This window comes from Aotus nancymaae, unplaced genomic scaffold, assembly GCF_030222135.1.
Source record: "Aotus nancymaae isolate 86718 unplaced genomic scaffold, 86718_ANA_hifiasm-v0.15.2.pri h1tg000032l_0, whole genome shotgun sequence".
Classification (NCBI taxonomy): domain Eukaryota; kingdom Metazoa; phylum Chordata; class Mammalia; order Primates; family Aotidae; genus Aotus; species Aotus nancymaae.
The window spans coordinates 25077844-25091531 of NW_026988445.1; the positions used below are offsets into that span (position 1 = coordinate 25077844).

Below are 13688 nucleotides of genomic sequence, written 5' to 3' on the forward strand. Positions count from 1 at the left end.
GGGACCAGCAGGAGAGGTCTGAGGGGCAGCTCAGAAAAGTGACGCATCCTCCACTTCGCGCGGGAACCGGGCGGGCTGGAGTGCAGGGGGCGGGCAGGGAAAGCCTCGCTTTTCCACATGGTGGAAACATCCATGCCGGATTTGCAGTGCATCACCTCGAGAGGTCCTCTCGGACTGCTGGGGGGCGGGTGGTGGTTTCCAGCATTTGCCTTCGGGCCTGATCCGCCACCTGGTGTTGGAGGCGCAGGCGGGGCCCGGGGTCGGTCAGGAACACATCAGCGAAAGCTCCACTTGCGATCCACGTTTGTGACAAGGACACCGTCAGCCCTAAGAGACGTGCTTGCTGCTGAGGGGGGCACCAGGCAGCGTGAGAGTGGGCTCGGAGGGCAGGGACAGAGGCGGCGGCGGCGCCTCCCAGCGGCCGGGCGCGCGGGGCTGAGCTGCGTGGGGCCCGGCGCTCACTGCTTGTCTGAGTCGCTCAGGTTCACGGACATGCATCTGCACTGCTTCACCTTCTGGATCTTCTTGAGTCGGAAGGGCGGGTCCAGGCCGGGGCACTCGAGCTCCACGAGGACGGAGGTGACGCGCTGGGGCTTGCAGAAGGCGCAGGACTGGAAGGACTCCTCCTCCTTCTTCACGTGCCGCGGGATGTAGAAGGAGTTGCACTGGCCGTAGCAGAAGCGGTTGAGGATGGTGCGGCTCCGGCAGCCCTCCTCGCTCACCGTCTGCCGCAGCGGCTGCGTCTTGCACCAGTCACTCTTGAGGTACTTGCGCTCGGTGACCACCAGGGCTTCCTGGCTGGAGGCCAGCACCTCCTTGATCTGGTGCTGCCATCTCTCCGAGTTGTTGCTGCTGCCGTCCTTATAAGGCGAGGGGATGGCGCCCGCCGGCCGGTTCTTCCGGGCTTCCGCCACCTTCACCAGCACGGCCACCAGGAACAAGGACAGGGAAAGCTTCCAGAACATCCTGCAACGAGAAACGAGAGGGGTTGGCTGTGAAGGGCGGTAGAGTAAGGGAGCAGTCCTTTGTTTGACATGGTCTGGCTCTGGTGCCCAGGCTGGAGTGCAGTGGCACGTGGCTTGCTGCAGCTTCAAACTCCGGGATCCTCCTGCCTCAGCCTCCTGTGTGGCTAGAACTACAGGCATGCACTACCACGCTAATTTCTTTTTTTTGTAGAGACGGATCTCCCCATGTTGCCCAGGCTGGTCTGGAACTCCTGGCCTCAAGTGCTCCTCTGCCTCGGCCCCCCAAACCCCTGGGATTATAGGCGTGAGCAACCACGTGGTTTTAATGCTGTATGTATTTATTAGCAGTGACAGGTGGGGCATGGCTGACTGATGGCTGCCCAGGGGCAGCTGGAGGTGAAAAGGGATGAAATGGTACAAGTGTAGACAGCTAGGACTACACCCCCAAATAATGCCTGAAGGCAAGGACATGGACAAAATGGTCAGTAACGTGTGCAGTAAATGCAGTTAGAAAACAGGCATGTTGAACAGTTACAGAATTACAAAGCGAGTGCTGTGAAGAGATCTCAAGCCAGTTTGCAGAAGTACCAATAATAGTCAATACTTGACACTGACTGTGTTTTACTATGTGCCAAGTGCTGTCCTAAGTGTACAGCTCATTTACATGTATGTCTCATTTCATCCTAACAATAGCCTTCAGTTGGAGGTGGTATTATTACCCCTACTTTACAGTGAAGAAAACCGAGGCTAAGCCCCACAGAAATTGAGTCATTTACCTGAGGTCACACAACCACTGAACAATGGCCCAGGCTTTGAAGCCAGCCATCTGCCTCCAGAGCCATCAAAGTTAACCAGTGGACATGGATATGATTACAAAAATTAGTAATACAAAGGAGAGAGAAGATGGGTGTGGCTCACGAGTTTCTTTAAAAATGAGTATTAAAGATAAAACTGGACGGCCGGGCAAGGCGGCTCACGCCTGTAATCCCAGCACTGTGGAGGCCGAGGCGGGTGGATCATGAGGTCAGGAGATTGAGACCATCCTGGACAACATGGTGAAACTCTGTCTCTACTAAAAATACAAAAATTAGCTGGGCGTGATGGCAAGTGCCTGCAATCCCAGCTACTTGGGAGGCAGAGTAAGGAGACTCACTTGAACCAGGGAGTCGGAGGTTGCAGTGAGCCGAGATTGTGCCACTACATTCCATCCTGGGCGACAGAGTGAGATGAGACTCCGTCTCAAAAAAAAAAAGATAGAACTGGACATAGGCTAGAAAAATTAATAGTTGCATCTATATTATTACATATAAATAATAACATTAGCATTTAACGTCTACACACAGATATTCAAATCATTCAAATGAGTCTCCTAGTAGAAACCAAATCCCAGTTGTGAATTAAGAAATTTCCCAAGCCTGTATTAAAACTGCCTGATGACCATGCAAAGTGTCATCTCATTTGTATTAGGAGATATGACACAAATTCAACAGGAAAGGGAATCAGGGAGAAATTATTCTTTTTCTATCTAAAACGTGGCTTGCAGAGGGCAAGCCAAAGTCTGACTGAAGTAAAAGATAGACTTCAAAGTGTAATTCTCGTATTTTTATGAGTAGCCCCAAGGAACACTAATACCCAGCAACATACAGGACTCCCATCTACTTTTACACCTGTAGCTACCAATGCAGCTGTTGTTATCAACATCACCATCATCTTTATGTTTATTCATTTTCTCTCTCTGTTTTACCATCTCTAGGACTCCATGAATCCCCCCCCCCCGCTTTTTTTTTTAGATGGAGTCTCACTCTGTTGCCCGGGCTGGAGGGCAGTGTCGTGATTTTGGCTCACTGAAACCTCCACCTCCCAGGTTCAAGAGATTCTCCTGCCTCAGCCTCCTGAGTAGCTGGGATTACAGATGTCTGCCACCACGCCCAGCTAATTTTTTTGTATTTTTATTAGAGACGAGATTTCACCCTATTGGCCAGACTGGTCTCGAACTCCTGACCTCGTGATTCGCCCACCTCAGCCTCCCAAAGTGCTGGGATTACAGGTGTGAGTCACTGCGCCTAGCTAAGGCAACACTCTCACGGGGACGGACGAGCCCTTACAAGATCTCCTCCCTCCCCCGCATCTCACCAGCCTCCTCCGTCCTCTCTCCCATTTGCTCACTCTGCTCCAGCCATACTGACCACCTGTCTGTTTCTGGAATGAGCTTGGCATTACACCCTTACCTTGTCTTTCTCCCAAATGTCTACTTGGCCTTCTTCCTCACAGTCTTCAAATCTTTGCTCGGTTACCACCTCTGTAGCAAAGGCTTAACGTTACCTTCACCTCCATCCTGGACTTCACCATCTCCTCCTTCCCTGCTTTATCTTCCTCCAGGGTACTTATCATCTAATGAAACAGTATGTAATAATCTCACCTTCTTTTTATTGTCGGACTTTTCTCCTGGGAACGTAAGGTCCAAGAGAGAAGGCCTCTGTTTTGTTCATTGCCGTGTCTGCTGCTCTCAGAACAGTGCCTGGTGTACAGCAGGCACTCAATAAATGTGTTGAAGCCAGGCGTGGTGGCTCATACCTGTAATCCCAGCACTTTGGGAGGCCAAGGTGGGCTGATCCTCTGAGGTCAGGAGTTCAAGACCAGCCTGGCCAAAAGGGTGAAACCCTGTCTCTACTAAAACTACAAAACAATTAGCCAGCTGTGGTCCTGTGGTCCCAGCTACTCAGGAGGCTGAGGCAGGAGAATCATTTGAACCCAGGAGACAGAAGTTGCAGTGAGCCAAGATTGTGTCATTGCACTCCAGCCTGGGCAACAAGAGCGAAACTCTGTCTCAAAAAAAAAAAAAAGTGTTGAGTGAAATATGGATACCATGCATGTCATTGCCTTCAAATAGCTTGTAATTAGGAAGCTAGAGAAAGCATGCAAATGACTGCGTGACAAAGGTATACAGGAACAATGGCCTGGGTCCCCGTGGTAGTGATCCTGTGACCAACGACATCTGAATCACCTGCGGTACCTTAGAGTGCACATTCCTGGGCTTGAGAAGCCTTCTTTTTAAAAAAATTTTTAATGAAATTTTTTTTTTATTTTTAATTGTTGTGGGTACATAGTAGGTATATATATTTATGGAGTACATGAGATCTTTTGATACAGGCCCCAAAGCATTCTGAATCAGTAGTGTTGGCATGGGGTTTCAGATCTATATTTTTAAAAATTGCTTCACGTAATTCTAATGGGATCCAGTGGCCACAAAGAAGAATAGTGAGGGTAAGAGGGAAAAGCATCGGTTCTACCTGGAGAGGGAGCAGGAGCCTAGGAAGTCAGAAGGAAACGGGTCCCTTAAATCTGAATAGGATTCCTCAGGATGATGATACGGGCAAAACCATAGAGGCTTGGTAATGTCGACACATTGGGTAAAGGGAGTAAAAATGATTGAGACCAGAAAGGAGAAAAAAAGGAAGTTTTTTGTTTTGTTTTTTTTTTTGCAAAAACATTTTACCCAACACAGTTATTAAAATTTTAAGGTCTCATTTTTAAAGGGTTTTTCTCATGCCTCCTTAGTTCCACACATGAAATGTCATATGAAAATGGCCACGCTTCCAGCTGGCTCATGGCAAGTGTCGAGTATTGGACTTGCTCGGCTTACATAGCTTATTATATTTGTGGAATTATTTGTGATCTCAATAGCCTCTTAAAAAGAAAGTATTTTGGTCCCGTTTTAATAATTTCCGAAATTATTAACATTCTAAGTAAACACAACGAAGAGTTTGCAAGTCCCAGCCAGGAAAGATTGACAGTCAGTCTGGTCCTCAACTTCCAGTTCCAGTAACGGCTTCACATGCGTGGTTGATAGGCTCAAAAATGCATGCTTTCCTTCAACAGGCCCTAGTTCTTGTCAGAGAGAATAGAACTAAGACAGGTTCAGATCAATCTGGGGCAAAAACCCTTAGAGCCAACAGTGCTAGATGTTGTGATGAACATGCATTCTTATGAACACGTTTTCAAAACATCTGGCTATCATCCTTAGAAATTATGTCTCACAGGAACCCAAGAAGAAATGCAAACTTTCAATTTTCGGGAAGGGGGAAGAGAGGCTGACAAAACCTCCAGGTCTGGGGCCAAGTGGGTCTCTTTGCTTTTTCTTTTCCTACATCTCATTTCTTTTCTCCTTCACATATAGCAATAGTAAGATGCCAAGGATCTAGGATCTCACTGTCAGACAGGTAAATAGACAAGAGGTGTTTTGCCATGGTGACCCACAGTGAATGTGAGGCTGTATCCTCCTACTTCGGAGTATTAAGGCAGTTGTGCCCACCACTGCTAATGGCATCGTCACCGCTGGCCCTTGGCTGTGCAGAGTTCACCAGGGGAGAGAATGTGCCTGTCTCCGTCAGTTCGCTAACCATCCCTGCGCAAGCATGTCAGTGGCCCCGCCGGGACCTGAATTTAGCATGTTATAGAGAGGCCTGCTCTGTTCTGAACCACTCTGCTACTCAGAAAAATGGTTGGCACACAATTAACCTCTCAGGAATGTTGCCACCCCTGCCAGTAACGACAGCACGAGGATACTTCATTTTTTTCTCACATCTTGTATTTGGCTTGTATGAGAAGAAACTCATAAACAAATCCTGTTGGTTTTATTAACCATCTTTCTGGCCTGACCATGTTCTCAATTTGCAACGGGTGCCAGGACTGTAAATGCTGATGGTCTAAGCAGACTGGGTTGGCCAAAGTTAGTTGTGCAAAGAGAGAGGTAGTGGAAGTACTTTCCTCTTAAGTGAACGCCCTTGGGCCTGGCCTCTGTAGATACCAGAATAAGGACTACCCAGGCCACAGTGAGCTAGTATTTAGGCAGCTAAAAAATCCATCTCAGGCCCCTTCTATCGGCCGCTCCTGAAATAATCAAGACCTGAAGAAGGGTTCTACAATAACAGCTTGAACAATAAAACTTCCTGATTTCCAGGAAAGAATACAGTTGTGCTGAATCATCCTTCCTGACAGGTGAATGCAAGTGAACAATGGCTAACGGTACAGCTAAGCTGATGAACTCACTCCCAGAATGGCCTTCTGGAGTTTTAGAAGTCAGATCAGGATAGTCCTGGGCTGTGCAGGGGTTTAGTAGAGATAGGGTTTCACCATGTTGGCCAGGCTGGTCTCGAACTCCTGCCCTCAAGTGATCCACCCATCTGTGTGGGAATGGTGACTGGGGTGGGGCTGAAGCTTTTTCTGCAAGCTGAGAATTTTAGGGCATTTTTGGAAGGTTGACAGGAAGTCCCTAGTGCTGAATAGCTGAATACTGATAGGTACATCTGGGATAAACTTGCTCCCATGACCCAAGTGAAAAACGTCTCAGAACCAAAGAAAAGTCTCCAAAACAAAACTCCCCACAAGATTACACTTCAGAGGTCATTTTTATGACGTTTAGTACTGCCACAGCCTCAACTACTAAAGGCACTCCATTGATCACTTGGATTCTTAGGCTGGGAGGGTGGTGGTCTGACTTTTCAGTTAAACCTTTAGAGACAGATGTCATTATTTCTTGGCCCCGGGATCATTCTCATAGCCAAAGATTGCTTGCTTGCTGAAACCACTTACCTCCAGCATCTGTAAACTATGGCTCACAGGCCAAACCCAACCTGAGGTCTGTTTTGTAAATAAGGACGTGTTGGAACACGGCCACACCCACTGGTGCAGTCTATGGCTGCTTTGGTGCTATAAATGCAGAGTGACTGGTGGAGACATGACAATAATGCCCAAGGTCTAAAATATTTACTTCAAACACTTTGCTAAGTCCTGCTCCAAACATTTTTTATTCAAATCAATCTTTGCCTTCCCTTTAGCGTTGAACTCTTTTGCCGGAAAAGTAGCTTTCAATTTAAAAATTTCTAACTATGAAACATTTCAAACAGAGAGCAAAACAGAACATATAACTAACTCTAGGTCCTCACCAGAAAGATGAAAAAAATATTGACATTTCCCATTTTTATTTTGTAATCTCTCTTTTTTTTGAGATGGAGTCTCACTCTGTCACTCAGGCTGGAGTGCAGTGGTGTGATCTTGGCTCACTGCAACCTCCACCTCCCAGGTTCAAGTGGCTCTCCTGCCTCAGCCTCCCAAGCTGGAGACTGGGACTACAGGTGCACGCCACTACAACCAGCTGATTTTTGTATTTTTAGTAGAGACGGGTTTCACCATATTGGTCAGGCTGGTTTTGAACTCCTGACCTTGTGATCCACCCACCTCAGCTTCCCAAAGTACTGGGATTACAGGCATAAGCCACCATGCCTGGCCTCTCTTTCAGTTTTGAAAATGTAATATAAGTAAAGATAAAATGCTCTCCTCCTATCTCTTCTCATCCCTCACTGAGATGACCAGCATCCTAAAGTTGACATTCATCATTCCCGTTGATGCTTTTGCTGCTTATGTTCTGTGTAGCAGAGTATGTTTTTGTGTGTGTGGATAATTTTTTTTTGACACTCAATTTCACTCTTGTTGCCTAGGCTGGAGTGCAATGGCACCATCACGGCTCACTGCAACCTCTGCCTCCTGGGTTCAAGTGAGTCTCCTGCCTCACCCTCCCGAGTAGCTGGGATTACAGGCACCCACCACCAAGCCCAGCTAATTTTTTTGTGTTTTTAGTAGAGTTGGGGTTTCACCATGTTGGCCAGGCTGGTCTTGAACTCCTGGCCTCAAGTGATCCGCCCACCTCAGCCTCCCAAAGCGATGGGATTACAAGCGTGAGCCACAATGCCCGGCCAATAATCTTTACGTAAATTATATCACACAAAAAATCTTTACATAAATCTAAACACAAAAATATGTGTTTGGGATTTTATGCACGTGGATATCTGTAGAAGGAGCCTGTTTATCCCACTGCTGAATAGTAAAGCACGGCCTGTTCATTCAGCTTACTGAGGAAGAGTTGGGTTGCTTCTAGTTTTTCACCATTGCCAATAGTGTGGCACTGAACATTTTTGCATGTGTTTATTTGAGCCCATCTGTTAGAGTTTTTCTAGAGGAGACACCGGGCAGTAGAAATGCTGGGTCATAGGATATGTACAACCTGAGCTTGACTAAGTTGTGCTAAGTTGCTTTCCAAGTGCTTGCACCAGTACCCTTTCCCCTGGGTAATACATGAGTCCCTGTGGCTGCACGTATTTGCTAACTCTTGGTGTTACAGATTCATCACCTTTTGCCTACCTGAAACATTTGGGATGGCATCTTATGATTATTTTCATTTGCATTTCTCTGATTCTACATCAAGCTCAAATGCCGTGGCTGTGTGACTGAAAAGAAATGATTACAACTTACCCGAAGCGAGAGAAATTAAAATATGAGAAAAGGAAAAATAAGACGATCTAACTATCAATCTTCTGAACTGTCATGAAAAGAATAGGAAGTGATTTGAAACTTCAAAGCAGAAAGATCAGGGCATCCCACATGACTCAGAAGTTTGAAATCCAAATGGATTCACTTACTTTTCCAAGTGACAGTGCCTGCGTGGAACACTATCATTTTGTTCCAGGAGAAGCTTATTTTTTCATCTGGAAAAATTAGAGTATGTTTTCTTAAAAAGGTTTTCAACCAGGGAAGAAATGATACTATCATTACTTACTTTGACTTCTGGACAGCAAATGCATCATTAGGGAATTTGTAATCAACGTTCTAAATCTTTGAAGAAATTGTTGGGATAAATTCAGGATAGGAAATGGAATGCTGAAGCAAGATGGCAGCAAAGCATTAGATTAAATAAGGAGATGAATGAGGAAGCACTTGGAAAGCTGTGAGTTTATACAGACGTGGGCTGCTTCTCTGTAGGTCACATTCAGTGGGGATGGGAGGGAGAACGTGCTTTCTGGGCCCTGAGCTGCCCATGCTGTGACTATGTGACTCACTCCTAGGCTTTTCCGGGTTCTCCCCTGTAAAATAGTGTTAATGGCACTTACCACCCTCTGTACCCTGTTGCTGTCAGGAGGAATGTGGCATTGAAACCACATCAAAATCCAAGAACGCTCTGAGCAAAAAGGATCATGAGTTTTATTTGAAAGAAAGGAAGAGGGCCGGGCACGGTGGCTCACGCCTGTAATCCCAGTACTTTGGGAGGCCGAGATGAGCGGATCACCTGTGGTTGGGAGTTTGAGACCAGCCTGGCCAACATGGAGAAACTCCGACTCATTAAAAATACAAAATTAGCTAGACATGGTGGCGCATGCCAGTAATCCCAGCTATTCAGGAAGCTGAGGCAGGAGAATCGCTTAAACCAGGGAGGCAGAGGTTGCAGTGAGCCGAGATTGTGCCATTGCACTCTAGCCTGGGCAACAAGAGCAAAACTCCCTTGGAAAAAAAAAAAAAAAGAAGGAAGAAATCATAAGCCGTCCATTTGAATTTTACAGCCAGTGACATTGTTCTCTGCAGTCATTTGTGGTACCTAAGTAGTTTTATTTTTCAGATAAAGATTTTAGGCTGCTGCCCAAAAGACCAGCCATGACTACCATGATTCCACACTCCCCAGACCCCTTCTTCCACCTTCCTAGGACAGGATTGTGTCCAGGGAGAGCTAAAATACCTGGCGTCCACTTCCCTGGAAGCAGAGTGTAGATTTTCTGTCTATTTTCTGTATACATAAAAATTAGAGAGGCCTGTCTAAAATGCTTTCAACAAAATCAAAAACGTCCTGCCCACGCAACCCACCAACTTTTCCCGTTCACTCTTACTTCAAGCTACTTCATTATACTTGCTGTATGATAATTTGTAGGAATGGTGACAGAGCACATAGCAAAGCCTGGCAAAACTATCACTGTAACCCCCTTTTCCTCTGGAACTCATGAGAAAATATTTTTTATTATTTTACTTCACCCCTTCAATATCTTTTTGTGATTTTTCTTTCTGTGATCTCCTTTTAAAGGTGATGTTCCCCAATAATTTTTCCATAACCCCATCTTCTCATTTCTAATATTTCTACTAAGAATTTCATTCATGCCTATGGCTTCAACTAGCTCTCTGCTCAGGACTTGTAGATCCTGCTCAGCTGCCTATCAAACATTCGCCAAATGTCCTGTAGGTACCTCAAATTCTATGTGTTCCAAATCTCATCATATCGTCCCGCTCATCTGCCCCTCCTCTGATGGATGCTATCCCAATGAACAGGACAGCATTGATCCTTTCACCTAAACCAGAAGGTTGAATCTAAACAGACTCTGCTCATTTACTTCCTGAGAGTCAAGATCTCCACTCTTCCTTACCAACAGAACCATAATTTGTTCTGGTATTGGCTTTCAAGTTCTCCATCGACCTTTCTACCCGCCATGGAGTTGAAAGTTGGTTGGTCCACGCCAATTGGTTATTCCACTATCCCTGCAAGCGACTGATTTAGGCATGGGCCATAATGTAACTGTGAGGCAAGGTGCAGCCTCCTTGGAAAGATTTTTATTCCCTGATAAAAAGAGACATGCCAGGAGAAAGTACTGTTCGGCTTTTTATTGTGGTTAAAAAGCTGATGGCTGAGGCTATGGCAGATTCCATGGGGGGCAAGCATGGGATAAAAGATCTCTACAGGATAGAGCACAAAATGGAAAGCAACTGGATTCCTGATGATATTCTTAAGTCACTCTACTCAGCAGCCCCGGAACTGCTTACCTCTGGACTTTGCATTTGTGAATGAAATTCTTTAGTATTTAAGTCACTTTTACATAGTTACTGGAGAGTATCCCAGTTTATCTTCCCATATATTAAATCCATCAACAGGACGTCCTTTTCTTTCATGCCTCACTTCTTAATCCCACTGTTACCACCTTGGTTTAGATCCTCATCATCTGAACATTGTGATTGTCTCGTCACTGGCCTCTCTTCACCCTTCAGACTCACACTTTCAAATCCATCTTCTCAACTCCTATCGGAGTGGATGTTATCACATGCAAATCTGTCTGTTATTCCTTCACATTAAACCCTTTAAAGATTTCTCATCACTTACAAACAAGTTCAAAGTCTTTGGCACAAGGCATAGGCGTTCTGCATTCTTTGTCTTCTTCCGGTCCCATCAGATAGTATCCCTTTACCTTACACCTTGTGCTTGAAACGCACAAACCTACATGTTCTATCTACCACATGCAAGGCTGCTTTCCCCTTCCAAATAGCTATTGCTTTAGTCTGAAATATTATTTCTCTGGCCACTGTTAGTCACTTAGATTTCATTAAAATGCTATTTCCTTTGTGAAACCATGCATGTTTCCTGTGCTCTTTGTTTTTGCCATTGTCATAACAGACTGCCTTAATACAGCCAATAGATATGGTGTAGCTATTGTCGGCACATTTTCTCTCCCACTGGAGTCTAAGGAATTGGAAGAGAAGGGTATTTCATCTTTGTTTCCACAGTCGCTTAGAGTGTGTCTAGAGAATAATGTTAAATGTTTATGAATTTATGAATGAATAAAGGACTGGATGATTGAGTAGGTTTAACCTACACTGGTATAGATGTGATTTTTTTTTCTATTTTTAGAAACTATAAAGAAGAGCTTGAAACTGGCTTAACTTCTCAGTAGGAGTGACACTTTCTGCATAAGTCTTTAATCACAACAATTCATGTATATTGTTATTAAAATCAGAAGTGAACATAATTATTAAAAATAGAATGTTTTAAAAAATGGAAAAAAACTGTTCAGTAGTAATAATTTTTGCAGGTCCTTATCTTCCTTTTATTTCAAAGCATTTTCTACTCCTCTTAGTTCCTTCAATCACTGGTCTAATATTCTTTATTATCTCCCATCTTAACTACTACAGCAATTCTCCTGGGTAACTAATCTTCATATCAGCATATGTCTAATCCTTGGGGGCTACACATAGGCTTTCCGAGAGGTCTGTGTACAAGAGTAGTTTTAGGTGAATCACTATTCAAATCCTCAACTTCCATCTGTTCCTTCTCTTCCAAGAGATCTGTTTGAGGAAGTGCCTACAGTGGGGCAGACAGATTACCCTTTCCTGCCTCTCTTCTTTCACTTGACAGAAGAAAGAAGAGAGGCAGGAAACCCACTCTTATTGTGCGGTATCGTCTAAAATACAACAAAGGCTCTAGGGCACCAAGCAAAGGGACAATTCTAAATATCGTTACCCTCACTAAAAAATAAATGACTAATAAATCCCTTTTGCAAGTCAGGCTGTTGCCCATAATTTTCTTTAAACCCAAATTAAAGGAGAATCTAATGACATTAACACAAAAAATAATTTTTTGATAATGATTGCTGTTTGATTTTGTTTCACATCTAAGTTTGAAGGATTTTAAGAAAGCAAGACATTGCTATTAAGAAAATACATTACATTATATGCTATTAATGTGACACATTTCCTTAGTATGATTATATCTGTAATAGATAATATAGTCTGGATGTGTGCCCCCGTCCCAATCTTATGTCAAACTATAATCCCCAATGTTGGAGGTGAGGCCTGGTGGGGAGGTATTTGGATCATGGGGGAAGTTTCTATTGGCTTAGCACCATTCTCCTAGTGCTGTGCTCATGATAGAGATGTCAGGAGATCTGCTTGTTTAAAAGTGTGTGGCACCTCCCCCATCTCTCTCTTCCTCCTGCTCCGGCCATGTGAGAAGTGCTGGCTCCCACTTCAACTTCCACCATGACTGTATGTTTCCTGAGGTCTCCCCAGAAGCTGAGCAGATGGCCAGCATCATGCTTCCCATGCAGCCTGCAGAACTGTGAGCCAGTTCAACCTCTTTTCTTTATGCATTATCTATTCTCAGATATTTCTTTATAGCAGATGAATACAGTATATATTGTATATATGATTCTACTATATAATCATACACACACATAGTAGGGAATTTCTGCTAAGCCCTGCCTCTTTTTAGGAAAAAGACAATAAAAAACAATAATAAAAACACCTCCATTCATGGGGCATCTATTTCAGAAATGAAAATAATTGAAATCTACCTTTTTGTATTTAATAATTTTTTACTAAATTTATAACACGTTTATCTATTTCGTCTTCTTTTTTGGTGTTGCTTGGTACGTTTATGCTATTTTTACCAAATATTGTCCTTCACTCTAATGTGTAATCAATCCAAAGATCCAAAAAAATTAATCCCCAAAATTTAAATACTTAAAACTGACCACAGAATTAAAATCAAAATCTACATGCATACTTTTTGTCATAGAAAAGAATGACAGGAAAAAAGAAAGAGAGATAGAGTAAAAAGGCTTTTATATATAAAACCTATTAGAAAATAGTTCTATGGGTAGGACTACAATGAAATATAAATTAAGGAGAAAAAGAAATAGCATACAATTTCCTTTAAAGGAGTATTTCTACATGCGTTTTTCTTAAAAAATGTCTAATAGTGGGTATAAAATAGCAATGGTATTTATATTCCTCTGGAGACATTTTCAAACATGGTATAACCATTTTATTTTAAAAGATCCAGTTTGCAATACTCTTTAAATAATATCCACTGCAAATTTTAGATGTCAATTACAAAGTGTATAAGAGGTCATAGATTTAAAACTAAAAATGTTTGGCGAACAGTACACTGAAGTATATTAAAGCATGTTATTATATTATTATTATTTGCAAGCATGAGAATTGCATTAATGATTCTGGGCAAGAAGAATAAGTCATTCTTGAACTCTTTGATACATAAAAATTTTATGTCCACATGTAAATGTTATAAAGAAAGACCTCAGGCTTCATTCCTTTTCTAGTCACTCACTCACGTCTCTTGAA

The 13688-nt window shown here is 43.6% G+C and overlaps 1 protein-coding gene across 1 annotated transcript in view; it reads right to left on the bottom strand.

The window, feature by feature from the left end:
- Positions 1–441: 441 nt before the first annotated feature.
- The window catches only part of GREM2 (gremlin 2, DAN family BMP antagonist), a 122760-nt gene continuing 109513 nt past the window's right edge, over positions 442–13688 (bottom strand). The window contains exon 2 of the mRNA XM_012443761.2: positions 442–966. Coding sequence (XP_012299184.1) covers positions 459–965 — 507 coding nt within the window. The 5' untranslated portion in view covers position 966 and the 3' untranslated portion in view covers positions 442–458. The remainder of the gene's footprint in view (positions 967–13688) is intronic.